This window comes from Gouania willdenowi, chromosome 24, assembly GCF_900634775.1.
Source record: "Gouania willdenowi chromosome 24, fGouWil2.1, whole genome shotgun sequence".
NCBI lineage: Eukaryota > Metazoa > Chordata > Actinopteri > Blenniiformes > Gobiesocidae > Gouania > Gouania willdenowi.
Window position 1 is genome coordinate 4,526,850 of NC_041066.1, and position 27,866 is coordinate 4,554,715.

Below are 27,866 nucleotides of genomic sequence, written 5' to 3' on the forward strand. Positions count from 1 at the left end.
TTGCAGTATTTTCTTTTCTTTTTGTTATTTATATTTTGCACATTCAGAGGTAGTGTGATAGAGCAGGGACTTGATTTTTAAATAAGCCAAAGAGAAACAAGTGAAGATGATAGATGCCAGAGTAACTAAGTTACTTTTGTCAGTAACGAGTAATCAGATGCGTTACTATTTCCAAACCAGTAATCATATCAAAGTTACTTATCCAAATCACTGTGAATTACCGTTTGTAATTTTTCTCATGTATGTGACGAGTCACTTTTTCAGCATGAGAACAACTCACATGTTCCATAGATAAAATATGACAGGTCAAAAAGCACTGTCTTACTTTTATGATTAATACTTTAAAATGTATTTATTTTCAGTGAAGTTTTTATTTTTTTTAAAGTCTTTATTTTTTCTATTTTTGTTGTGAAACATGTTTTTTTTTCAGGTGACAGTTTGTCAGGAGATACACTGGTGAAGGCAGAAGTCCAAGTTAAATATTCTCAGTCGAACTAAAACTAAATTAAATGTTTCTCAGAAGACACATTGAACAATGTTAAATGCGCCACTAGGGGGCAGCAGCGCGCCACTAGTGTTGAGGATGTATTTTCCTTTTCTTCCAGCAGGGGGCGACCTCGGCTCAGCGTCAGTCTCACTGCTGACCTTCATACTGATGTTTTCTGCACAGCTTTGATTCATGTTTTAAAAGAGCAGCAGAGATGATCAACTTACTGAATAAACGGGCTGCTCAGGACAGATAACGGAGAAATAATGTTCTTTGCTGTGTTTTGTTACAACAATCAAACGACCGAGATCCTCTGCCTGTTTTATTTGTTTATGTCTTAAAGCCTAATGATGCAAGATCTGCTCATAAATTATTAAATACAAACATCAGCCCTCTCTTCAAGCAGTGAATTCAAATATATAAATGAACACAAAGATTTGAATATCAAGTATTGTGTAGATCAAAAGCTTTTAAAGCTACATACATAATGGCATTACATTTTCATATATTTGTAACAAAAATCAGTAGGTCTATTCGTAGTACGGTATTGTTTATCATTTGTAAATATTAAATAAATAAATAAACTAAATAAATAAATAAATAGATTGATAAAAATGGATTCCACTAATAAAATTATAACTACAAGTACATCCAATATATATATATATATATATATATATAATTTAGACTGGAGAGGGGTCGTTTTCTGATTGAGAGGTTGAGGGTTTGATCCTCTGTCTGTCTGTGTCAAAGTGAACCCTAAGCATTGCATTGCAGCTCTGTGAATAACTGAATGTGCTGTTATTTTAAAGCGCTATGGGACTACTTCATTGGTTAAAAAAAAAAAAAAAAAAAAGCAGCATTATATAAATCAAGTTAATAGAGTTGCAGCAGTATATTTTTATTATAGCTTAAATTAAAACATAATTTTCTGTGTTTTTCTGCAGACTTCATTATTTATTTATTCAGTCAAACCAGACAGAAGCTCCACACGCTGTGGCAAACACACACATAGCAACACAAAAAACCCCATCTCATCCTATCCATCCCAGCAGGCAAGTAACCATGGAAACTGCATCCTCCTCCTCCTTCACCTCGTCACTCTTACTTCCTGGTTGACTTTGGATTCCTGTATTCTGCCCCTCCTCCATCCTCCTCCCCCACTGCCCGTTCACTCTCTCTCTCTCACACACACACACACACACACACACACACACACACACACACACACACACACACACACACACACACACACACTGAGAAATCAGCTGCACTCTGAGTTCAGCTTTGCGTCGCTGACTGCTCGACAAGTCAGACACAAATACCTGGAGCAGCTATGATGAAAAATGTGCCATCACACTTGTGCTGGGCGATATATCGAGATTCAAGATATATCAAGTTTTCTATTTTACAAAATGACCATATCGCCTTCATATTGCCAAAAATAGAAAACTATATATATTTGATCACAAACACACACATTTGAAACAGGTCCAGGTGGTGGATTTTATCGAATTTAATTCAGTCACTAAATAAAAGCACAAACATTTAAGAAAATGATCAAACCTTCTGTTCTTCAACTACTGAGTGACACATGAGCTGAAAAACCATCACAATAAAAGCACAGCCAACATATAATGAAAAGCAACAGTGATACCCACAGCTGGGTTTTTCAAAATAAAACATACAACTCCACAAAACTATATTATAATATATGTTATAAACAACTAAAAAAAAACAAAAAAAAACATGCAGACTTTCAAAATAATTGATCAGTACGACAAAAGCTTTTTTTTTTTGCCAATATTTGGTTTCATGTTTTGAGTAAACAGTGAAATGTAGCAACTGTAGCACCTTCATGGTGGTTTTTCAGCAGTGGAGAGGCAAAGAATTTTCCACGAGGAGTTAAGGTCACCATTGCTCCGTCACAAACTGGTCCCAGTAATTACTGGGCATAGTCAGCAGGCGCCCCATCACCTTGAGCTGACGGTTGGTGTCCCCCATGATGGTCGTTGGGTCTGAGTTGGGGACGGCGTGGCCCATGATTGTCGGATAAGAACACGGGCCAGGTTGTTTATGTCCATCCTGGTTTCTCACTGCGGAGGAACATGTCACACACTTCTCTTATTCTACATTTCACTGTTCAATTAAAATGTGTTGCCTGAACATATTATTATTGAGAGCTGAACAGTAATTCTGATAACTGATTTAATAATTGTTTTTTTTTTCTTCTTTTCTATAGTTGCCATTTTAATGCAGTTGTTTATCACATTGATTATTGATCTATATTATTGCTTCTGCCTGTTGGACTGTTTATTGTCCAAATATTTGTACGATTTAAACTAAAGAAATGCTTGAAAATGGCACACATTGATTCTCACGCATGGGTTTGTTTACAGTATGATTTGCTTCCTTTGATTCATCCTGAAGAGATACTTTGATGTTCAGCAGAGTTCAGCTGCTCATCTCTCACAGTGTGAACATCTCACTAGTATTTACGTAAATTAAAAATTAGTTATACAGAGGATGTTTTCAGATAAATATTAAATATAAACAATATTTCTAAAGACAATGTTTTGACCTTGTAGATTATTTTTGTGTTTAAATTGAACTGTACTAGAAAAACCTTGTGTATTAGACTAGTCACTAGTCGATAAAGAAACATCAATGTAGTCGACAAAGATAATAGTCAGATAGCAACGTCCCTTATCTTTATCTGCTTATTAATGTGCAGTTACAGATAGCCTACTGTTTACAGTTAGCGCTAGGCTACTGTCTACAGTTACGCGCTAGGCTACTGTCTACAGTTACGCGCTAGGCTACTGTCTACAGTTGCACGCTAGGCTACTGTCTACAGTTAGAGCTAGGCTACTGTCTATAGTTAGAGCTATACTACAGTCTACAGTTAGCGCTAGGCTACTGTCTACAGTTACGCGCTAGGTTACTGTCTACAGTTAGCGCTAGGCTACTGTCTATAGTTAGAGATATACTACAGTCTACAGTTAGCGCTATGCTACTGTCTATAGTTAGCGCTATACTACTGTCTACAGTGAGTGCTAGGCTGCTGTCTACAGTTAGCGCTAGGCTACTGTCTACAGTGAGCGCTTGGCTACTGTCTATAGTTAGCGCTATACTACTGTCTACAGTGAGTGCTAGGCTACTGTCTACAGTTAGCGCTAGGCTACTGTCTATAGTTAGAGCTATACTACTGTCTACAGTTAGCGCTAGGCTACTGTCTACAGTTGGCACTAGGCTACTGTCTACAGTGAGTGCTAGGCTACTGTCTTTAGTTAGAGCTATACTACTGTCTACAATTAGCGCTAGGCTACTCTCTACAGTGAGTGCTAGGCTACTGTCTACAGATAGCGCTAGGCTACTGACTAAAGTTAGAGCTATGCTACTGTCTACAGTTAGCGCTAGGCTACTGTGTACAGTGAGTGCAAGGCCACTGTCTATAGTTAGCGCTAGGTTACTGACTACAGTGAGTGCTAGGCAACTGTATTTAGTTAGAGCTATACTACTGTCTACAATTAGCGCTAGGCTACTGTCTACAGTTAGCGCTAGGCTACCGTCTACAATGAGCGCTAGGCTACTGTCTAAAGTTAGCGCAAGGCTACTGTCTACAGTTAGCGCTAGGCTACTGTCTACAGAGAGCACTAGGCTACTGTCTACAGTTAGCGCTAGGCTACTGTCTATAGTTAGAGCTATACTACAGTCTACAGTTAGCGCTATGCTACTGTCTATAGTTAGCGCTATACTACTGTCTACAGTGAGTGCTAGGCTACTGTCTACAGTTAGCGCTAGGCTGCTGTCTACAGTTAGCGCTAGGCTACTGTCTACAGTGAGCGCTTGGCTACTGTCTATAGTTAACGCTATACTACTGTCTACAGTGAGTGCTAGGCTACTGTCTACAGTTAGCGCTAGGCTACTGTCTATAGTTAGAGCTATACTACTGTCTACAGTTAGCGCTAGGCTACTGTCTACAGTTGGCGCTAGGCTACTGTCTACAGTGAGTGCTAGGCTACCGTCTTTAGTGAGAGCTATACTACTGTCTACAATTAGCGCTAGGCTACTCTCTACAGTTAGCGCTAGGCTACCGTCTACAGTGAGTGCTATGCTACTGTCTACAGTTAGCGCTAGGCTACTGTCTACAGTGAGCGCTAGGCTACTGACTAAAGTTAGAGCTATGTTACTGTCTACAGTTAGCGCTAGGCTACTGTCTACAGTGAGTGCAAGGTTACTGTCTATAGTTAGCGCTAGGCTACTGACTACAGTGAGTGCTAGGCAATTGTATTTAGTTAGAGCTATACTACTGTCTACAATTAGCGCTAGGCTACTGTCTACAGTTAGCGCTAGGCTACTGTCTACAGTGAGTGCTAGGCTACTGTCTACAGTGAGTGCTAGGCTACTGTCTACAGTTAGCGCTAGGCTACTGTCTACAGAGAGCACTAGGCTACTGTCTACAGTTAGCACTAGGCTACTGTCTATAGTTAGAGCTATACTACTGTCTACAATTAGCGCTAGGCTACTGTCTACAGTTAGCGCTAGGCTACCGTCTACAGTGAGTGCTAGGCTACTGTCTACAGTTAGCACTAGGCTACTGTCTACAGTGAGCGCTAGGCTACTGTCTAAAGTTAGTGCAAGGCTACTGTCTACAGTTAGCGCTAGGCTACTGTCTACAGTGAGGCTACTGTCTATAGTTAGCGCTATACTACTGTCTACAATTAGCGCTAGGCTACTGTCTACAGTTAGCGCTAGGCTACCGTCTACAGTGAGTGCTAGGCTACTGTCTACAGTTAGCACTAGGCTACTGTCTACAGTGAGCGCTAGGCTACTGTCTAAAGTTAGTGCAAGGCTACTGTCTACAGTTAGCGCTAGGCTACTGTCTACAGTGAGGCTACTGTCTATAGTTAGCGCTATGCTACTGTCTATAGTTAGTGCTAGGCTACTGTCTATTTCCTTACATACAAAGTCCTCCATGATGTGGTAAAATGGTAAGATGATTAAGGCAACAACGAATCAATAAAAATCAACTATTCAAAGTGCTGGCAACAAATTGCATCATCGATTTGTTGCGTTGTGCCTTGTGCGATTTATGTCACTGACCGTAATGCAGAGCTGTTTCCTTCACCTGCATAGATTTGTGTGCGCGCACCAAGAGTGTTTGTGTGTGTGCGCACCACAAGTATGTGCGTGTGTGTGCACCACAAGTGTGTGCGTGTGTGTGCACCACGAATGTTTGTGTGTGTGTGTGTGTGTGTGTGTGCACCACAAGTGTTTGTGTTTGCACGCTTGCATGAGAGACACTTATTTCTGTTTAATCAGCTTAAGCAGGGATTAAATGTGCTTTATAGATACTGTATGTTTTTTTTTTTTTTTTTATATTTATCGATTAATTAATTGACCAATTCAGATACACAGAGTATGTGTTATTACTGTGAAGTGTAATATCACCATCAGCACCTATAGAGAATGTATTTACAATAGTTATCTTTATTCTTTTCATTGACTGCTGCATTCCTACACTTAAAAAATCTAATTTAATGTGGAAGTAATCCAAGTAATCAGATTACAGGACTTAGATTGAGTAATGTAAGGGTTTACGTTACAAATTAAATTTTTGGGCATGTGATCTGTAACTGATTACTTTTTGAAAGTAACCTTGCCAACACTGTGTACATATATATATATATATATATATATATATATATATATATATATATATATATATATATAGCTTTGTTTGTATAAAAATACCTGTTTTCCCTACTTCTCAGAACAGCATGAAAAGCACAGTTAGATTGCTGATTGTGTCCTAACCCAGATTTATCACCAAACAAGCCTCACTACAGAACTCACTCACACATGCTGTCCCTTTGTGGTGAAAAAGCCAAAAGTGACACATATTGTGCAGCTGTATGTTGAATTTTAACCCTGAATTGTCTTTCTGGTCAGACTTCATTTGAATAAAGATTATCAAGGTTTGTATCGTATATCGCCATTTTGGGAAAAATATCAGGATATGAGTTTTTGTTCGTATCGCCCAGCTCTCCTTCACACCATCGACCACTTTCAGCATAAAAACATCAACACACACACACATCACACACCTAATGAAGGTTAAACAGGGATGTGATCATTTTTAGACGCTTGCACTGTTGATTCAGCCTCAGTGAAAAAACTTGCAGGATGTTTGTAAAGATAAACTATGTTGATTGTTTTTGAGCCCTGGAGCAGATTCCTCATACAGATCGTTGTGTTAGGACATGTTTCATGTTAGCGTCTCCCTGTGACCTTCTCAGGGGGTTCAGATGAAACTGGATCTCATGCATTAAACATACCAAGATAATTAGTTTCAACCTTTAAAACCCAGCGACACTGAAACAAGCTGATCTGATTCCAACTCTTTAAAAAGAGTCAAACTTTGAGAAAACTTGTCACTAAATTCCATAAATAATCAAGGTTTTCAAAGTCCAAGCAATATATTAGATTTTTTTTTTTCATTTGTTTGCACTGAAGATGGTGAACAAGCTTTTGTTTAAATACTATTTATGATTTAATTGCAGCTTTTTCTTAATTTAACCACTGTGATTAGGCTTGAGTCTTGAATGATCAGTTGTATTAGTGAGTCCTAAAACATTCACAAATTGATCAAAAACCTTCCTTTCTTTTCACTTTCTTCCTTCTGTAAGAATAATAATTCCACTACAGACCCGTCACGTCACTCTTTTCAGTTTTTAATGAGGTTTTATTACAACGATGAGCGTTTTCAGTCCATGTGAAGGGACAAAGGAATGACTGCAGACAACAGGTATAGGTTTGATACAAGGTCATCATTCAGATGTCAAAGCACCACATCTGACCTAAAACAGCACACGACCTGTTATCATAGTGTGTGTGTGTGTGTGTGTGTGTGACAAGGCAAAATCCCAGAGGACAGAAGAATACCAATGCCTTATTAGAAAAAAAATCAAAATCCCAATCACATATATAAATATAAAATAATGACACATAACTATTAGATTTATGCTTTCGGTTATTCTTATAATTACAGTTATGCTCGGTGTTATGATTGAAGTTACAGAGTTTAAGTTGAAGTTATAGAGGACTGTAATATTAAAGAGGCACTGGATTCAGAATCGTATTCCCTATTAGTTTACCTCCTGGTCTCTTGGTTTTAAGGATTAATGAAAAGTAACTTTTAAAAAAGGGAAAAAATGTAGTACGGGTTTTAAAAAATATATTTAAAAGGTTGGAAATTAAAATTTCTAAAATAAAAATAATAATAATTAAAAAAAAAAAAACATCTTTTAATAATTTAAATTGATGTTATTGAGTAACACCAGAAGGAGACCCAGAGGAAGACCCAGAACACCATGGAGAGTCTCTCGGCCAGGGAACATCTTGGAAGAGCTAGATGAAGTGGCCGGGGAGAGGGAAATCTGGGCTTCCCTGTTTAGGATGCTACCCCCACAACCTGAACAAGCAGTAGAAAATGGATGAATGGATTCCAGCTTGTGTCTTCACACCCTGTCCTATCAGTATGTTTGTGTGGTAACCTGAGAAGTTCCTCCTATTTCCACTCAGGTGTTCCTAAGCTCCTAATTATCATTACTGCATATTTAAGTGTGGTTAAACACTAAGTGAGTGCTGCTGCATCATTTCCATTACTCTCAAATCTCTGTCATTGTCTTCAGTTGGTGGGATTCATTTGTAACTACTTTTGATTTTGGATATATTAGATTTGCACTTTGTTGGGTTCTTGAGTTGGTACTAAGCAGCGTTATTTTGTACTTTGTTTTTACTGTTTTTGTGTTGATGAGTTTCAATAAAAGATACATTTTATTTCAGATTCTCCTCCTGATTTCTGCAAATGCATCCTCCTCACATACCTCATCCTTGACTATTAGCTGCTTGTGAATAGATAAAAGTTTAATTTAGCTAAACTTTTAAAACGTATCCATTGTATTCTTCTGGTACAGTATATTTACGCAGACATAATAGAAGTTAACACCACTTGAGAACTGAGAATTATTATCCAAAATGAAGGAATTTTGTCATATTTTCTAATAAAGTGTAAAAATTGTGTTTGCTGGTATTTTGTAAACTTGGTCTATGTCTGTTGGGATTTTGCCATGGATTTGTGGGAGGGTGTGCATTGCTTGTGTTAGCTTCCAAGTGCTAACAAAACACATTCCAAACACATTAGCTCTGCAGATATCTATAACTCTTGTTTATTTTGTAATAAATAGTTAAAACTTGCTTCAGTTTTAGCTGAATTCGATATAAAAAGATGTTTGCATTAGGAATCCAGATTTCAAGAAAAATGAAGCTCCATATACATTTTGGAATGACTTTAGCAAAAACTGAGGCAAATTTTAATAGTTTTTTTTTTAATTTTTTCAAATCACAAAATCAACAATTGTTATATAATTTGTGGGGAAGCTGTCCCTCATTTAAAATAAGTATTTACATCTATTACATGGATCGATTGATAAGGAGCATGTAATCATTCAGATTACACTGATCACACACACACACACACACATACACACACACGCGCGGTTTACGTTATTTTCCTGAAGAATCGTCTGCAACTAGGTTAATGTGTTTGTGCCCTGCTCTGAGAAACAAAGTCTTTACGACACACCCAAAAAAAAAGAAAAACTGTAAAAAAAAAAAAAAAAAATCAAATAAATAATATAAAATAGTCTTGATTAAAGCTTCACTGTGCACCTCCTGCTGTGACAGCGTGACACGCTGCCAGCGACGCGTTGGAGGACGACGGTGTAAGTGACTTTGGGCTCTGGCACCTGTGAAAGAAAAACAGAGGAAATGAAAACCTGTACGGCACCGACAGATTAGCCAGAATAACCACCAGATTTTTGGGATTATTACAGATAAATACAAAGATTAGGATTGTGTGGAGAGGGTGTGTATAATCTGGGATAATCCCATTCTGAAACGCAGGGATCCAAAGGGTTTATAGTCGCACAGTAAAGGATGGATTAGAAAGACAAAAAATAATCAACGTTTTGGGTAATTGAAATATTCTTTCACCTCTAAATAAAGATTTTCTTGTAATTCTTACAACGTAGAAAGTCAGAATCAGAATTCCTTTATTAATCTCAGGGGGAAATTGCTTTTGTCATGGACAAGATTGGTTTACAAGCTTCAAATTTGGCCTGTGCTACACAAGGTAGCAGTTTGAACGAGTCTTGTACAGGGTTACCACACAAAAACAGACCCGTTTCTGCCCCTCACCAGGAGCGAGCCTTGCCAACTCCCCGGTCCTTGATGGGGGAGTCATCTGCTGAAGGACTTTGGTCGGGGTCGGCCTCAGGGGAGCGCTCCAATGAGCCGGTGTTTGGACGAGTCATGTCCAGCTCCAGGAACATAATATTCTCAGCCTGCCAATGGGAATACAAACAAAGAAAGGAATGGAAGGTGTTACCAAACAGTCCTCTAACAACAACATTTTTACTGACATAGATAGAAGGCAAAGTTGATTCCATCCATGAATTGACCAAAACCAAATCAAAAAATGATCAAATTGGGGGGGGTCTTTCATCTCCCCCTGCTGTCTCTTGCCAGAAAACAGCACTTGCAACATTCCTGCCTCCGACCCGGTGGCAAGACGTACTGCTTTACGGCAGCCCAATACAAACTAATGCTCCGTGGCTGCACACGGTTGTCTACGAATTCACTTTTTTCAAACATATCATGGCGGAGGCAGCAAAAAAAGGCAGAGAAGACCTTTGTCTGAGGAACAGAGCAACTCCATGCAGTGACAGCTCAGTAGCGACACGACACTCACAACCCAGCGCTCCATCAGGCAGCACACACACAAAGATCCATCCATCATCTATCTATCTATCTATCTATCTATCTATCTATCTATTTATCTATCTATCCATCCATTTGCAGAGCCTCTTTGTCAGCACCCAAACAAACACATCTCACACATTTCCACACTCCCTTCTGTATTACTCCCACATCATTCATTCATTTTACTTGTCTCTCTTCCTCATACTGTTCACATGGTCACATGGGACTATATGTGTGAAAGCACCCTTAGTGTCACTGTTGTATTAGGATTAACCCATTATCATAAGAGATAGAAAACAGAAAGCTAACTTAAATGTAATTGACTTGCATTGGGAAATAATAAATTGTAATTTAATTGTAATTAGAACAAATGTCTGTAACTGTAATTGTAATTTAATTGTAATTGAACACGTATAATTAAAAACTTAATTGTAATTGTAAAAGTGTAATTGACTCCAACTCTGGTGTGGTGTGTTGGGGTCAAATTAGAAGAAAAAAAGCAAAAATATGAACATTGTGCTTCTAACTTTCAATTGCTATCTATACGTTGTGATAATGCGCAATAAAGAAATGATTAGTCAACCTATTTATAAACCTGACAGGGATTAGTAATAATAATTAAAAATCAGATCAAATCATAATGTATTTGTGAAGATAAGATCAAATAAGACAAGATAGGATATACTTATTACAATCTAATCAGATCAGTTAAGACAAGTAAATACAGGACAAGATGAGATCAGAGAAAACAAGATAATACAAGACAAGGCGACAAGACAGCACCAGAGTCAGATCACATCAAATGAGGTAAGACATGACAAGACAAGTGTTTATTAGTCCCCATTGGGGTTAATTCTAGGGATGTCCCGATACAACTTTTTCATTTCTGATACAATGCCGATATTGCAGCCTTGAGTATTGGCCGATAGCGAAATCAATCCGATGCGATATCAGCACGAATCACACATACTTTTTTTTTTTTTTTATGAAATGAAGTCACAGATATAACTGTATACAAAAGCGTACAATTTCTTTTCTTTTTATACAATTGAACAATTTGGACAAAAAAGGAATCACACATACTTTTATTACTTATTTTGTAGTGTGGAACGTTAGAAAAGGCTTGATCAAGTGATGTCACTCAAACAGAGAACAATACTCAGCAACAGTTGGTATGAGAAAAACTGACACATTTATTATTAACCATTTGATTACATACATTTTAACCTTCAACATAATATCTACAGTATTCTACAATTGAATAAATATAATATAATATGTATCATTTATTTATTTTTATTTTTTTTATATCGGATATTTTAGATGCAGTTCGATAAAATCCGATATTCATTTTCTGGTTGATATCCAATATCAATATCTGATCAGGACACCCCTAGTTAATTCACTAGTGTTAATCGGTAGCTCAATAGTGTGAAAAACAGTCACAGAACACAGAGAAAATACAGTTCAATTATAATGTGAAAATTCAGTAAAACAAATGAAAGCAAAGCTGACATTCTAAAATATTGCAAAACTTACAAAGATACTTAAACATTACAAACATATTCCCTCTATTGACACCGAGAGGACATATGAGGTTTGTTTAGTCAGTGTTGCTGGTGAGTCAGGGTTCAACCAGTAAAAAGTCGGAATATTTACATTGGTCATGGTTAATGTTGGGAACACACACTCACTCTGTATCTGGAATGAGCTCCCAGTGTGATAGCCACGCGGGCGTACTGACTGATGGGTCTTTTGTATCCCACTGCAGACATCGGCCTCTTCTTCATCTGCTTTTCTTTACTGTACAGAATCAACAAACACATGTGGAAGAAGAAATCAATCAGGCAGGTTTCATGGCTCTCTCTATAATTCCCCCCTCTAATAGTTTACTGATGGTTCATGGGAGTTTCCTTTAAATTTGTTAGGATAAACAGGTCAGACTTGAACATTTCAAAGGCCACATGGTGTTATATTAGACTCCAGTGCTTCACTCATTGACCTTTCAGCAGGAACCAGAGGCTGAAACTTCCACTGATCCTCCTCGGGGTCAAAGGTCAGCCTGTTCATGATTTTATTCTTCTCCTCCGGAGGGATAAAGTTCTCTATGATCAGATACCTGCACAGACACAAGACCACAAGGCTCAGATCAGAAGACAAATGCACGTACACAGACATTTTAGCACTTTAACTACAGGTACAATCATCTTATATCACTGCTGCATTATATAAGCATTACCACAGTATCCATATACTGTATAAACACTAAGGATGCACCATAATTAATTCAACAATTGCAAACTATTTCATTATTCAAATCAAACCAAAATGACTATTTGAACTGATGATTTGATCTGATAAAGAAGCTCCACTACAGTTGACACCAACCTGTTAACAGAAAAAAAAGAAAAACAAAGCTCCGCCCCTTTACCGTTCCCAAAATTCAAACTCTGTTTTTCAAGCACACATTTTGCAATTCTTAACTTTAAAATTAAAAGAGGAAGGAATATAAAACGGCCACTGCACAGATCACTAAAAAGATACTTCACAGCATTTTGTTCATAGATTACATTTTAATAATAAATATATTATAATCACTTTCTCATTTCCAGTCAAGAGTTGCAAACATGTTTTCGGGTAGATTTGTTTCAAAAGCTTAAATTAAATTCAAAAATAAGATTAATAAATGACTAGAAAATTGACAGTTTTTTATGAGCCATAGAAGTTCAATCTGATTAATTAGATTTGCAGCAGGAGAAAACCCTCTGAAGTACATCACTAAAGCAGATGTATGCGTTTCACAGACTGGACCTACTTGAACTTGAGCTCCCTGGTGAGCTCGTTCTGAGTTTGTTCCAGTTCCTGTCGGCTCCTCACGTGCTCGTCGTTCACGTCCTGGATCTCGGCCTTGATGCACTGAAGCTTGGCGTACAGCTGGATGACAAACGAGCGAGAAACGGAGAGGATGAGGAGTTCAGCAGCTCAGATATGAAAGATCTCTACAGCTCGGGTTGCCTGAGGGAAGAGCACTGGAAGCAGTGGTGTGAAAGTGAAACTCAGTTTGTGGTTGATGGATACTTTCAAACCTGAAAGCTTTAGGAGGCATTTTGGTTCACACTGAACAGTTTGAGTGTTTGGGGATGAGCAGTGCGTTGAATGCTAATGTTTATGTTAATGGTTCTGCTGTGTGCAAACATCATGCAGTGAGAAAACAACACTGGTTTAAGGTCCAGGAGAGCAAAGCTTGACAGAGAATTAAGCATTAGTCGGGTCTTATGATGACGGAAGGATGAGTTTAGTGCGATATTAGGGAAAGTCCTTTAAGTTTAGCTTGCTACATACTTCACAAAAACAGAGACATTTGTTTTTGGAGTGGAAGGAATCATAACAAAGTTGTTTCAGTCGTGATCATTGATCCCGTTGTTGAACAAAGGTAAGGACAGCTTAAACCACTGAGCTTTAATAACAACAGCGTTTCACATGATGGAGGAAACACTGAGGAATATGGGATTTTCAAAGGCCAATGCAGATACCTTTTTTTATTATTATTTCAGCCAATGGCCAATATCTAAAGCCGATTCTGGAAGCCAACATTTGAGGCCGATTCACCTTTTTTTAAAGCACATTGATTATGAAAGACAATTGAAACACTCATATGACATAAATGCATATATTACAAATTAAATACACCAATAGAACTCTTAACATTTATTGAACTTTAAATATACCTGTACACAACCAAGTAAAACAAAAAGTACAGGGCGGATAAGTAGCAGTACAGTACGACAACAATATACAATATGCAATGTGCAAGTAGTTGGTTTAAACTATTTCAAGGTTCTTTCTTAACTTAAAGTATCTAGTAATTAACTTCACAAAATATTTTAAAATATACAATCAAACAGTAACCTGAAAAGTGGTTTCAGTGCAAATTGCTGCTTCAAGCATCTTGACTTCAAGTATCAAAGACAAACAGATCACCACAGAATAAAGCACACTACTACATGGCAGTAAATAATATCGGCTTATAAATATCTACCTCTCCCATGCCCATGCTATTATTATTCTGACTTTTTCTGAATGGATGTTTTTTTCTTTTTTCGTTATGGTTACTTTAAGTGTTAAATCAATAAAAATTAAATAAATGTAAATTTAAAAAAATCTTGAAAAAAGTCCGCATATCGGCCCCATATATCGGCCGGCCGATATATCAGTCGACCTCTAATTGTAACAGGTAAAGATTTGAGCCAAAAGTGAGGCATTAAATCTGCTTTTTTGATCAGATAAAGACAGTGTAGGGCTCATCAATAAATCAAAGAACATTTGCTCAGAGAAAAAGATGTAAAAGGTTGAAATTGCCGTTTGAACGTTTGTTTTGATCTCCATTGTAAACACTCTTCCTGACAAAGTTTTGAGCATTGCATTGTGGGATGTGGAGTCTTGTAGACTGATGCATAGAAGTGTTTTTACTTCATTCATACCGTGGTTTCTTGTGGTTGCCCAAAAAATTCTGCCAAAGTGACTTCCCAACATGATTCTGGTGTTTTCACTGAAAGTTGTGTCAAAAAAATGGCAAAGGTTTTTCTTGGAGCTTACACGGAGAAATCTGAATCCAGACAAAATGTAATGTCTTGCGGAGTGAGTCACAAGAGAATATCAGTCAGGAATAAACTAAAAAAACCCATGAAAACATGGTTAGAATGAAGGAAAAAAATGGTATGAATGAAGTAAAAACACTTCTATGCATCCATCCACAATGCACAAAACTTTTCCCAATAATGTTAATAAGAGAGTGTGTACAGTGGAGATCAAAACAAACTTTGAAACAGCAGTTTTAACCATCTTAACCTTTTTTTTTTTTTTTTGAGCAAATTATTTTTAATCTATAGATCTATGAGGCTTACGCTCTGGCTGTGTTCGAAATGGCACGCTCCGTACCCTGCAAACTCAATGAGTCTATACTGTCTACTATATACTATATATTAGTATGATTAGGATGATGACCGTTCCCACTGAATTATACTTCCAAGATTCCCAAGATGCATTTCAAACCTACAACGACAAAAAACAGAGCACAATGAGTGGCTAAATATCTCTGTTAATTCTCAACCTTTGAAAGTTCTGGAAGTCATTTTAAGTGAGAAAGTGACCAAGTAGAATATCAACATGTGGTCATTTGATCCATAAAACTCACGTATACACATTTCATGCAGACATTTTTGAGTTTTTCAGTGACCCGCCATTGTGCTACTGACAAAACTTCTGGTTAACTTCAAAACAAGAGCCCTATTTACAAAAAGGGTTAAAAACTAATGGAGGCCAAGAAGAGATGCTTTTGTTTTGAAAAGGAGATGTTGCTTGAAGCCGGTCCCAGGACGATTTTACGTTCCGCTCGCATTGCATCATGGGGCTGTTGAGCAGTGCTTAATTTGTAAATCATGAGGTCCTGGAACAAACGCCGGGTGTTGTTCCAGCAGTAAGAGAGAGACAAAAATGTCACACAATACATTTTTTTAAAGTGCGTTTTGCTAACTAAATGGGTCAATAATATTACGTCAACACAAACAACCAATTAACCTAAAAGTTTAATAAAAGGATAATGAATCAGCCTTAAAGAAGCACGGACAATCTCTGCCCTCCTCATGTCCCCTGGATAGTTCTCCTCCTGTGTCCTGTCTGTTGGAGGCACGTTCTCCTGCATTAGCATCATTGCTACAGGTGCTGCTACTGGCTACGCTAACTGCTGCTGTGCTGCTTGTTTTCCACAGAAATAACCTTTCCGTCAGGCTTAGCTTCACTCATTGACTCAAAAAGCTCTATAAATGCAACTGCCTTTTTTTTTTTAGCCATTTTCTACCGTCTTCCAAGCTGACAGATAAACTATTTTTGCGCAAAATCACACGTAGCATGGGCGTGGCCTGACTTTTCCCTCTCTTTCTCACTCGCGCTCAGTTTTTACATTCAATTTTGTGTACAATGAATTTTCCAGTGATTTCAACTCAATAAAAGACAGCTGTTCAACTATAATACTTCAAAATGTAATCAAAACACCTAAAATCAAATGAGGTGCTAGAAAAAATAAAATAAAATAAAATAAAAAATAAAAATTCAGGTGCGCTCACAGTGGCTTAGTGGTTAGCACGTCCGCCTCACAGCAAGAAGGTCCTGGAGTTTGCATGTTCTCCCCGTGCTGCGTGGGTTTCCTCCGGGTTCTCCGGCTTCCTCCCACAATCCAAAAACATGATTGTGAGGTTGATTGGAGTCTCTAAATGGCCCATAGGAGTGAATGGGAGAGTGAATGGTTGTCTGTGTCTGTGTTGCCCTGTGATGGACTGGCGCCCTGTCCAGGGTGTACCCCCGCCAAGCGCCCTATGAGAGCCGGAGATTGGCACCGGCAGACCCCCGCGACCCTGTTAAACGGGAATAAGCGGGTATGAAGATGGATGGATGGATAGAATTCAGGTGCTGGATCCAATCAAAATCTGGGAGGTTCCGGATCCTGCCAAATTAAGCTCTGCAGTTGAGTATGACTAGTGTGCTCACCATCCATACTTAAAAATATCCCTGATATAGTATAGTATTTCTTGCGTGCTCAATCTTTTCATACTATCTAATGTGAACGCACTACATACAGTATTAATTTTGACGTCAAACTTAAAATGAGTAGTACATTAGTATGTCATTTCGACAACGGCCCATGTCTTTATCTGATTAAAGCTTTAATGCTGCCCCGGCGTTTGCATTAAACTGATCCAATTGATCAGTCACTACACAATGAAAAAACACTTAGGTGACAGCATAATCAGAAACCAGTCAAAAGATAAGCACAACACATCACCATAACTTGAAGGTTTAATGTGAACAAAGTTCAGCATTCCCTGGTTTAATCTATTCTAGGATGTCGTCCGATCATTTCAATGACTACGCATCAGATCACAATACTCAACCATCACGCACACACACACACACACATAGTATGCTGACTGATTCTGCAGCAGGATGATAACAAACAAACATCAGATTGTTCACAGTAACTTCCAAAGCTGAGCTCTAAGACAAGAAGACAAACATCCAAAACAGGGAGCAGACAAACTCCTCGATCAACAACACACACAACAAATGTCTCTGTTCTTGTGAAGAATGTCAAAGGCTTTTAACGGTTAGCGGGAACGGCAGGACAAACCTTGAGGTACTGCGATTTAAAAGTGTATGTCGGAGCCAAAGGAGTCATTGGGATCCAGGTCAGGGGTAACAGAGGGCAGGGAGGTAAAAAAGGAGACACTCGTATTAGGAGGGAAGTGTGTGTGTGTGTGTGTGTGTGTGTGTGTGTGTGTGTAAATACTATATATCACAGTAGCATCATCACTACAGCCATCACTGAGCGCGTCATCCACGCTGATCGGCTGCAATCTGTCCTCTCTGCAGGACTGCACACCTCCAGGACACTGAGGCATGCAAGTAAGATCACAGCTGATCCCCAATTATGTATTTATACTACCCAATATTTTGACATTTGTTTTAATTCATGCCACCAGAACACCAAAGAAAATTCCACAAACACGTACAAACATACACAATAAACATAAAGACTTTCTGATAATAAGTGGATCTGCTCTTCTTTAGGCTGATTTCCTTAACTTGTGCTATTTCTTTTCAACATAAGTGGACCGTATTAAGAAGATTATTTTATTCATTTTTTTATTTGACAGGGACAAACGGATCTTTTAGTCAATCTGGGAGGAAAGTTTTTGGACAGATTTTTCCTCTGAGATGTCGGTGTGAAACCACTACATCGGCTTTTACCTTCTTGAGTTTCTTGGTCTTGGCCTCGACCTCCTGCTGCAGAGACGTGAAGGTTTCTCTCAGCTCCAGCGTCTCCTCGTCCTGGGATAACATCTGCTGCTGCATCTCTCTCTCCTTTCTCGTCTGAAGACAAAACACTTCATTAAGCACCTGTGAACTACCTTAAATAAACCAAAGGCAAACACTAAGGTTACCTGGTCTGCGATCTCCTGCCGTTTCATCTCCAACATCTTCTGCTGCTCGTTGGTGTGATCCATGATGTTCTTCCCACCAACCAACAGTTTGCTCTCCATCGCCTAGAGAGGAAACCAAGCGTTCCATGATTCAGCACCTGTAGCTGCTCCACAAAGACTCATGACAAACTTCACCTGACTGAACCTCTAGATTTAAACACGATCCAATGAGAAAGCTTGCAATCAAAGTTCAATACTTATTTCAATGAACTATCATTTGAGAATCTTGAAAGTTAATTTCACAACAAGAGGCCATGAGACAGCCAAAAGAAAAAGCAATGATGAGTGAAAGTGTCTGATGACACTTTTTATTTATTTATTTTTATTTATTACGTAATACTAGTATTGCTTAAGCGAGCACGTAAAGGTAGTTGCTAACCCTAACCCTAAGGCTGAAATAAAGCTTTACTAAATCCTCTGACATGATTAACTCCTTACAAGCAAAGCATGCAGCATGATGACTGATGTTTATAAGTGCGCACATAAAACATTTTACGTGTGAGCTTAAAACTATTACATGCTTCTTAGAACTACTTCATACGCGAGCACGTGGAACCTTTACGTGAGCACGCAAAAAAATAAATGAATATCCGTGTCCCTTTAGGGGCTCAGTACATTAACAAAAATGATAAATTTAAATCAAACATGAAATAAATAAATTATGCAAGAAAATGTAAATTGAATAAATTGATCCTGTCCAATCAGGACTGATTCTAAGAAAATGGGCCGGACATTATGTAAAATAAGTTAAACTCCCTTTGGAACTTAAAACATGCAAATACAAGTAAAAATATATTGTATTTCACTAAATCTGTCAATGATGAAAACTACACAGTCGTTTGATGACTAAAAAAGAAATCAAAATAAGGGTAGGACAATATATCGTGGGACAAATATCGCAATTTTGAAAAGTCACAAGATATATCGTCAGTGGTACAAGTGTAATGAAGATATTGGGGTGGGAGGTCCTCAAAGTTCTCAATTGCTGACAGAAAATGTAGACATGCTAATATTGTTGAAAGAAACATGTCCATCTTAAATCTGGGCTGTTGCCTTTTCTAGATGTTTTTTTTTTTTTTTTTCTAAAAAGCAAAGTTTGTGCACAGAGAGGAATATTGTTTTGAAGAATGTCACAATGATTGCATGATTTGGTTTTAATTTTAGACTGGCACTAATTGTCAGTCTTTGTTTTTGTGTTCTACTTACAGAGTGGCACTTTTTGCACATAGGAAAAAATAGTCTTCTTTATGTTATTGTTTATATTGTATTTTACATTCACTTGAGTTTAAAATGTTATAACCACAGTGTAAGTGTAAGTATGACCACAGTTAAAGTCAAATAAAAGCATGGTTATTTTTCAAACTGCAATTTTTTTTTTTTTTTTTTTCCTTTCGAAAAAATGGTATCGTATATTGTCCCGTCCTGTGAAATTTGTATATCATCCCATAAACTAAAACTAAGACTACCGGTAAATTGGAGTTTGTTGTCATTAAAAATATTGGTTTTAATAAATAGTAAACAAGATGTACCCAATAAAGTGACTGGCTTTTCAATGAAAAACCCGTCGTGCATGATAACGAACATAAACTTTTGTCATAGAACTTTAATGTTGAAACCAACATATTTTACTTCCTGTTTAAGTGTGGAAATAAAGTTTATTATTGGTTATTTTTAATTATTACTCACAATAAACACATTTTTCTCTGATTTAGGTGAACAAAAAGTTACATGCATTCATCTGCTTGATGTGTGATGGTACGGTGTGGAGTCTATTAAGGTTGTTCTGACTGAATAATAATGAAAGATAAATGAAAATAAATGCTATTGAACATGTCATTATTATATTTTGTTTTTCATTAAAGTGACAGGTAAAATAGATTATTTTTATGACCCCGTCAGTCAAAACGACAGACAACTAAAAGGTCAAGCGCTGCATAAACACTGGTCCCAAGTGAAAATGTGGTTTAAAAGCCCTGCAGTAGAATCTGTGTGTGGTTACTGTAATGAATGATCAATTTAATAAAATTATTTGATTCCTATGTGAAGTGATGGTATTGTGGAAGAATACAAACATCACGGGTTTGAATACCACCCTAAATGCTCGTGTTGTACGTTGCTTTGCATAAAAGCATCTGCTAAATTAAATTGTAATTGTGTATGTGTGTTCATATACCTTCCAACTTTTCCACATGCTACACTGTGCACTTAATCAGACGAGTGTGCACAAAACACAGGCTTTAACTAACGCAGAGTACAGAGGCATCCTTCAGTCTTTACATAGAGCCTCTTTGTTTAAAGCTGTCTTTGTGTCCGGTCTGCGTGTGTGTGTGTGTGTGTGTGTCTGTGTCTGCTTTGCTACTCTTTGTGTTCTGTCATATTCATTCAGCTTCATTAAATGGCTGATTCATGTCGGGGTTTTCCTGCTCATGCTCCTCAACAGATCAGGGATGTTCAAACCTGGTCCTGGAGGACTGCAATCCTGCAGGTTTTAGTTGTCTCATTAATTCTGATGAATGCATCCTAATGCAACTCTGCAGAAATCCTGACAATGAGCCTATGCTAGCACTTGTGTGTGTTGGAGCAGAGAGAAATGTAAAACATGCATTATTTCAGGACTGACTTTGGACAACACTGCGTCGGATGCAAGATTTACACATAAGTCAGAGCATCAAACTTGACAGATGGATTTGCTCTTCCTCACGTCGTCATGCAACTAATTACATATACTGTATTTAAATCTATCGCGATGCTATTTTCTGCACTTTATTTCTGTTAGAAAGTAAAAACGTATTTAGTTTGGGAAGCAGCTCGTTAGTGCAACTTAGAGATAATTGATATATGGACGTCTCCGTCCACGCACAGCCACTGTATTAATTAATATAATGATTTATCTATTTTTAGACAGTTTTATTTATTTATTTGTTTATCTTGATTTATTAATCTATGTATTTTGTTCAATCAATTTTTTTTATGGATTTATTTGTGTAGCTGTGTGAGTGCATGTGTGCTACATTAACTTGTCTGAAAGTTGCTCCATAATCGAATACTAATTGATTGATGTATGATGATTATTTGTAATAATGAGGTGTTCAATATATTCTGTAATTAAAAAATAACAAATTTCCACCTGCTTAAATAGAGGGTTTTCACGGCGCGTCATCAACCCGTATGTCACCATTTTGGTGATATGCAGCAGCTATTAAATGTGATTATATTAAGTTAATAATGCCACATGCTTGATATGAATTATATTATTATCATCACACTAAAAAATTAGTTAAGAGCTGCTGCTATCAACAAGTCACTTACCAAACAAATTTGGATGTTGTTTAGATTTTTGCCTCGTAGATCCTGGTTTAGCTTCGCTAACCACAAGCGCCTCCTTTTCTCTGATAACTTTTGACATTGTTTTCCCTGATTTGTTATAACTTTTGCCAGTCTAAAAAACTCCAAATGTTTTTCACGGTCTGATGGATTGGTACAGCCAAAAACACGGCAATAGTTCACAATTTCCTCTCGAAATTCAGGATTTGTTTGTGTGCGTGTGGTTTGTTTTGCTGCTGCGTATCGCCAAAATGGCGCGCCATGAAAACCCTCTATAAAGTTACATTCCAGCTTTTCTACATCTGTGTCAGTCACATGACTTTGTAGGCACACACACGTGAACTCACACTAAGTTGATGTATCAATATTTTAGCAGAGGGGTGTTTCATGCTGAGTGATGTAGATCAACAACACACACACACACACAAACAGACAGGAAAGCAGCTTCACAAACAGGAAAAACCAGGCTTTTTTTTTTAACGCACACACCTTAGCATGTGTGCATGTGTGCCCGTGTGCATTAAAATACATTTAGACCACTTAAAGGAAGTCTACAGGCGACTGTTGAAAGCTGATCCGGGCCTGTGTGCGTATACATGTTACACTAATGCTATTTCCCATGAGGCAGCGGCTATTGTTGCTGACCACGTCCTCTGATTGGCTGACTTTCAGCTGGCAGGATTTGGGAAAACACCTTAATGCACAAGCAAAGTGAAGCAGCACAATGTGAGTATGTGTTGATGAGATATTTGTGCTGATTAAATAGTGTTTATTTGTTTTGTACTCCGAGGTACAATTATCCCTCTGAGTCTTAGCCAAAGCTGCTCTGTTTCTACACAGACACACAACACTTGATCCTCTGCTAAAGTTTTGCTACACAGTAAAAGAGAAGATCAGAAACTCTGCAGTGAGAGCCTACAGTTCACCTCCCACAGCCTTCTTACTTTACGCATTAACTATTGTGTTCTCACATCTACACCTGGGGTTCTCAACATGGGTGAGAGGCTTTTGCACGAGTCGCAACGAGAAACATCTACTCTGTTTGTTTTAAAGATGATTTACTATTACAGCAGTGCTGACTGTGCACTAAATGGAAAGTAGGAGAAGAAAGAGACGCTTCAGTTTTGACCCAGAAAAGATCTAAGAATAGTCTAGGACAGCCTAGTCTAGGACAGCCTGTCGTGCAGCCTTCTGCTGCACGACAGGAGCTCCATCAATTACTGCATTAATATCTGACTGTTACACTAAACACACACACATGCAGCCGCACAATGCTTGGATCTGACACAACAAGCGACCTGGGGAAAGTTGTAAACATTTTCATTCAACACCCGCCACAGACGTCGTATCAAATTCAGGCCATTATGTCATTTCAACGTTGGTCTGCTCAGCAGACGTCGTCCACACATCCCAAAAAAGGTGAAATAAGAAAGATGATCTATGGTAGTTTCAATCCCTAGACCTTATGCATTCAAGCGCACTTCCTTATTTACTCAGTTACCGTAACCACATGAAAACCAGGAGATCTCAGCATGTCACATCAAATTAACAAACACTGACAAAATACAGCATTAAAATACATTTTAATAACTGTGTTGTGTTGCGGGAGTGTACTGTGAAGGGCAGCTCGTACACCTGCCATGACCGCTCGCTCAATCAGATTTAGATTAAACATTTAGATTTAGATTTAACATATAATATTTACATTTAGATTTAAACATTTAGATTTAGATTTAGACATTTAGATTTAACATATAATATTTACATTTAGATTTAAACATTTAGATTTAGATTTAACATTTAGATATAAGATTTAGCATTTAGATATTATATATAACATTTAGATTTAGATTAAATGTTTAGACTTAGATTTAACATTTAAATATAACATATAACATTTAGATTTAAATTTCAAATTTAGATTTAGATTAAATATTTAGATATAGATTTAATATTTAGATATAACATATACCATTTAGATTTAAATTTAAATATTTAGATTTAATGCTTTTTTCTTTTTTTTACCTCTATATATGTTGTTAAATGTTGTGTTAAATGTAAGAAAATGTGTTAAATGTGAGAAAAGTGAGATAAATAATGAAAATGTGTTAGCTACAACTTTTATACTAAATTTTTACACTTGGCACCCCATACAAGGGACCTGTACTATGAAGCTGGATAAGTATATCAAGGATATCTCTCCGTGCTGCACTGGGCCTATCGGACCATTTGATGGTCCACCTGATTCCTTCATAAAGACAGAGGCTGAAGCTCTGTAAACCTGTGGTGAAGGAATCTGTGGTGAAGCAGTGGAGAAACTCCAGGATTGTTTGGACTGTACTGACTGGGATGTTTTCAGGTCTGCGAACAGTTCTCTGGATGAGTTTACAGATGCTGTGACGTCCTACATCAGCTTCTGTGAGGACAGCTGCATTCCATCAAAGACCAGGGTGAGTTATAACAATGACGAACCCTGGTTCACAGCTAAGCTCAGAGGGCTGAGGGCAGACAAAGAGGATGCTTTCAGGAGTGGAGACAAAGCCAGGTACAGAGAGTCGAAGTACACGTTTGGAAAGGAGGTGAGAAAAGCCAAACATTTGTACTCAGAGAAGCTACAACATCAGTTCTCTGACTCGGCTTCTGTCTGGAGAGGGCTCAGGCAAATTACAAACTACAAGCCCAGAGCCACTGCTGCTGCTAACGACCTCTGCCTGGCCAACAGTCTGAATAACTTCTACTGTAGATTTGACAGACAATGGGACAGACCTGACTCCAACCCCCCTCACACCTCTGACCAGCCTCACTCCAACACCTTCACCCCCCACATCAAAGCTACAGTCTCACCACAGCTGCTTCCAGAGGCTCTCTCCCCTATCTTCCCCCCCTCCTCCCCCCTCCCACAGAGACACCTTTTTCCATCAAAGAGATAGATGTAACTAGACTTTTCAGGAGACAAAACCCCCGTAAGGCTTGTGGACCGGACTCTGTCTCTCCTTCCACCTTAAAGCACTGTGCTGATCAGCTGTCTCCAGTGTTCACAGACATTTTTAACACCTCACTGGAAACATGCACCGTACCAGCCTGTTTTAAGGCCTCCACCATCGTTCCTGTCCCTAAAAAGCTGAGGATCACAGGACTTAATGACTACAGACCCATCGCTCTGACATCTGTGGTCATGAAGTCCTTTGAACGCCTCATGCTCTCCCACATCAAGGACATCACCGACCCCCACCTGGACCCCCTGCAGTTTGCCTATAGATCCAACAGGTCTGTAGACGATGCTGTAAACCTGGCTCCCCACTTCATCCTCCAGCACCTGGACTCCCCAGGCTCCTACGCCAGGATCCTGTTTGTGGACTTCAGCTCTGCTTTCAACACTATAATCCCAGCTCTCCTTCAGGACAAGCTTTCCCAACTGAATGTGCCACCTGCAAATGGATCACAGACTTCCTGTCTGACAGGAAGCAGCACGTGAAGCTGGGAAAAACCATCTCTGCTCCCAGGACCATCAGCACTGGATCTCCTCAAGGCTGTGTTCTTTCTCCTCTGCTCTTCTCCCTGTACACCAACAGCTGCACCTCCTCTCACCAGTCGGTCAAACTCCTGAAGTTTGCAGACGACACGACCATCATCGGTCTCATCTCTGATGGAGACGAGTCTGACTACAGGTGGGAGTCAGACCGGCTGGTGTCCTGGTGCAGCCAGAACAACCTGGAGCTCAACGCTTTAAAGACAGTGGAGATGATAGCAGACTTCAGGAAGAACCCAGCCCCCCTCACCCCCCTCACCCTGGGAGACTCTACAGTGAGCTCTGTGGAGTACTTCTGCTTCCTGGGGACCATCATCACTCAGGACCTCAAGTGGGAGCTGAACATCAGCTCCCTTATCAAAAAAGCTTAGCAGAGGAAGTACTTCCTGCGGCAGCTGAAGAAGTTCAGTCTGCCAACAAAGATGATGGTGAACTTCTACAGCTCCATCATCCAGTCCATCCTCTGCTCCTCCATCACCATCTGGTACGCTGCAGCTACGGCCAAGGACAAGGCCAGACTGCAGCGTATCATCCACTCTGCAGAGAAGGTCATCGGCTGCAATCTGCCCTCCCTCCAGGACCTGTACGCCTCCAGGATTTTGAGGCGTGCAGGAAAGATTGTGGCCGACTCCTCCCACCCCGGTCATAAACTGTTTCAATCTCTCCCTTCTGGAAGGAGGTTTCGGTCCATCAGGACCAGAACCTCCAGACACAAAAACAGCTTCTTTCCCTCTGCCACCATCCACATGAACACACCCCAAGTCACCCACTGATCGCCCCCCCCCCCCCCCCCCACACCCGATCACCACCTCCATGATGACATTATCTGCTGCACTGTGTGTATATACTGTATATATATATATATATATATATATATATACAGGTAAAAGCCAGTAAATTAGAATATTTAGAAAAACTTGATTTATTTCAGTAATTGCATTCAAAAGGTGTAACTTGTACATTATATTCATTCATTGCACACAGACTGATGCATTCAAATGTTTATTTCATTTAATTTTGATGATTTGAAGTGGCAACAAATGAAAATCCAAAATTCCGTGTGTCACAAAATTAGAATATTACTTAAGGCTGATACAAAAAAGGGATTTTTAGAAATGTTGGCCAACTGAAAAGTATGAAAATGAAAAATATGAGCATGTACAATACTCAATACTTGGTTGGAGCTCCTTTTGCCTCAATTACTGCGTTAATGCGGCGTGGCATGGAGTCCATGAGTTTCTGGCACTGCTCGGGTGTTATGAGAGCCCAGGTTGCCCTGATAGTGGCCTTCAACTCCTCTGCGTTTTTGGGTCTGGCATTCTGCATCTTCCTTTTCACAATACCCCACAGATTTTCTATGGGGCTAAGGTCAGGGGAGTTGGCTGGCCAATTTAGAACAGAAATACCATGGTCCGTAAACCAGGCACGGGTAGATTTTGCGCTGTGTGCAGGCGCCAAGTCCTGTTGGAACTTGAAATCTCCATCTCCATAGAGCAGGTCAGCAGCAGGAAGCATGAAGTGCTCTAAAACTTGCTGGTATACGGCTGCGTTGACCCTGGATCTCAGGAAACAGAGTGGACCGACACCAGCAGATGACATGGCACCCCAAACCATCACTGATGGTGGAAACTTTACACTAGACTTCAGGCAACGTGGATCCTGTGCCTCTCCTGTCCTCCTCCAGACTCTGGGACCTCGATTTCCAAAGGAAATGCAAAATTTGCTTTCGTCAGAAAACATGACTTTGGACCACTCAGCAGCAGTCCAGCTCTTTTTTTCCTTAGCCCAGGTGAGACGCTTTTCGCGCTGTTTCTTGGTCAACAGTGGCTTGACACGAGGTATGCGGCAGTTGAAACCCATGTCTTTCAAGCGTCTCTTGGTGGTGGATCTTGAAGCACTGACTCCAGCAGCTGTCCACTCCTTGTGAATCTCCCCCACATTCTTGAATGGGTTTTTTTTCACAATCCTGACCAGGGCGCGGTGATCCCTATTGCTTGTACACTTTTTCTGACCACAGTTGTTCCTTCCCTTTGCCTCTCCATTAATGTGTTTGGACACAGAGCTCTGAGAACAGCCAGCCTCTTCAGCAATAACCTTTTGTGTCTTTCCCTCCTTGTGCAATGTGTCGATGGTCGCCTTTTGGACAGCTGTCAAATCTGAAGTCTTCCCCATGTTTGTGTAGGCTTCAGAACTGGACTGAGAGACCATTTAAAGCCCTTTGCAGGTGTTTTGAGTTAATAAGCTGATTAGTTTGTGGCACCAGGTATCTTCAAAATTTAACCCTAACACAATATTCTAATTTTGTGACACACGGAATTTTGGATTTTCATTTGTTGCCACTTCAAATCATCAAAATTAAATGAAATAAACATTTGAATGCATCAGTCTGTGTGCAATGAATAAATATAATGTACAAGTTACACCTTTTGAATGCAATTACTGAAATAAATCAAGTTTTTCTAAATATTCTAATTTACTGGCTTTTACCTGTATATATATTTATTTATATTTATCCTATTTATCCTTTATTCTCTATCTATCCTTTATTTATCCCTCATCCTTTATATTTATCATTATTATTATTATTATTGTTGCTGGGTTGTTCTTTGTTTTTTTATTTTTTGTTGTTGTTTGTTTTGTGCACCAACTACCAAGACAAATT

The 27,866-nt window shown here is 38.9% G+C and overlaps 1 protein-coding gene across 1 annotated transcript in view; it reads right to left on the reverse strand.

The window, feature by feature from the left end:
• Positions 1-7,268: 7,268 nt before the first annotated feature.
• kif3ca (kinesin family member 3Ca) overlaps positions 7,269-27,866 on the reverse strand; it is a 28,476-nt gene continuing 7,878 nt past the window's right edge. The window contains exons 2-8 of the mRNA XM_028439837.1: positions 18,313-18,414; positions 18,119-18,241; positions 13,131-13,249; positions 12,318-12,434; positions 12,010-12,118; positions 9,752-9,897; positions 7,269-9,300 (exon numbers count right to left, since the gene is read on the reverse strand). Coding sequence (XP_028295638.1) covers positions 9,213-9,300; positions 9,752-9,897; positions 12,010-12,118; positions 12,318-12,434; positions 13,131-13,249; positions 18,119-18,241; positions 18,313-18,414 — 804 coding nt within the window. The 3' untranslated portion in view covers positions 7,269-9,212. The remainder of the gene's footprint in view (positions 9,301-9,751; positions 9,898-12,009; positions 12,119-12,317; positions 12,435-13,130; positions 13,250-18,118; positions 18,242-18,312; positions 18,415-27,866) is intronic.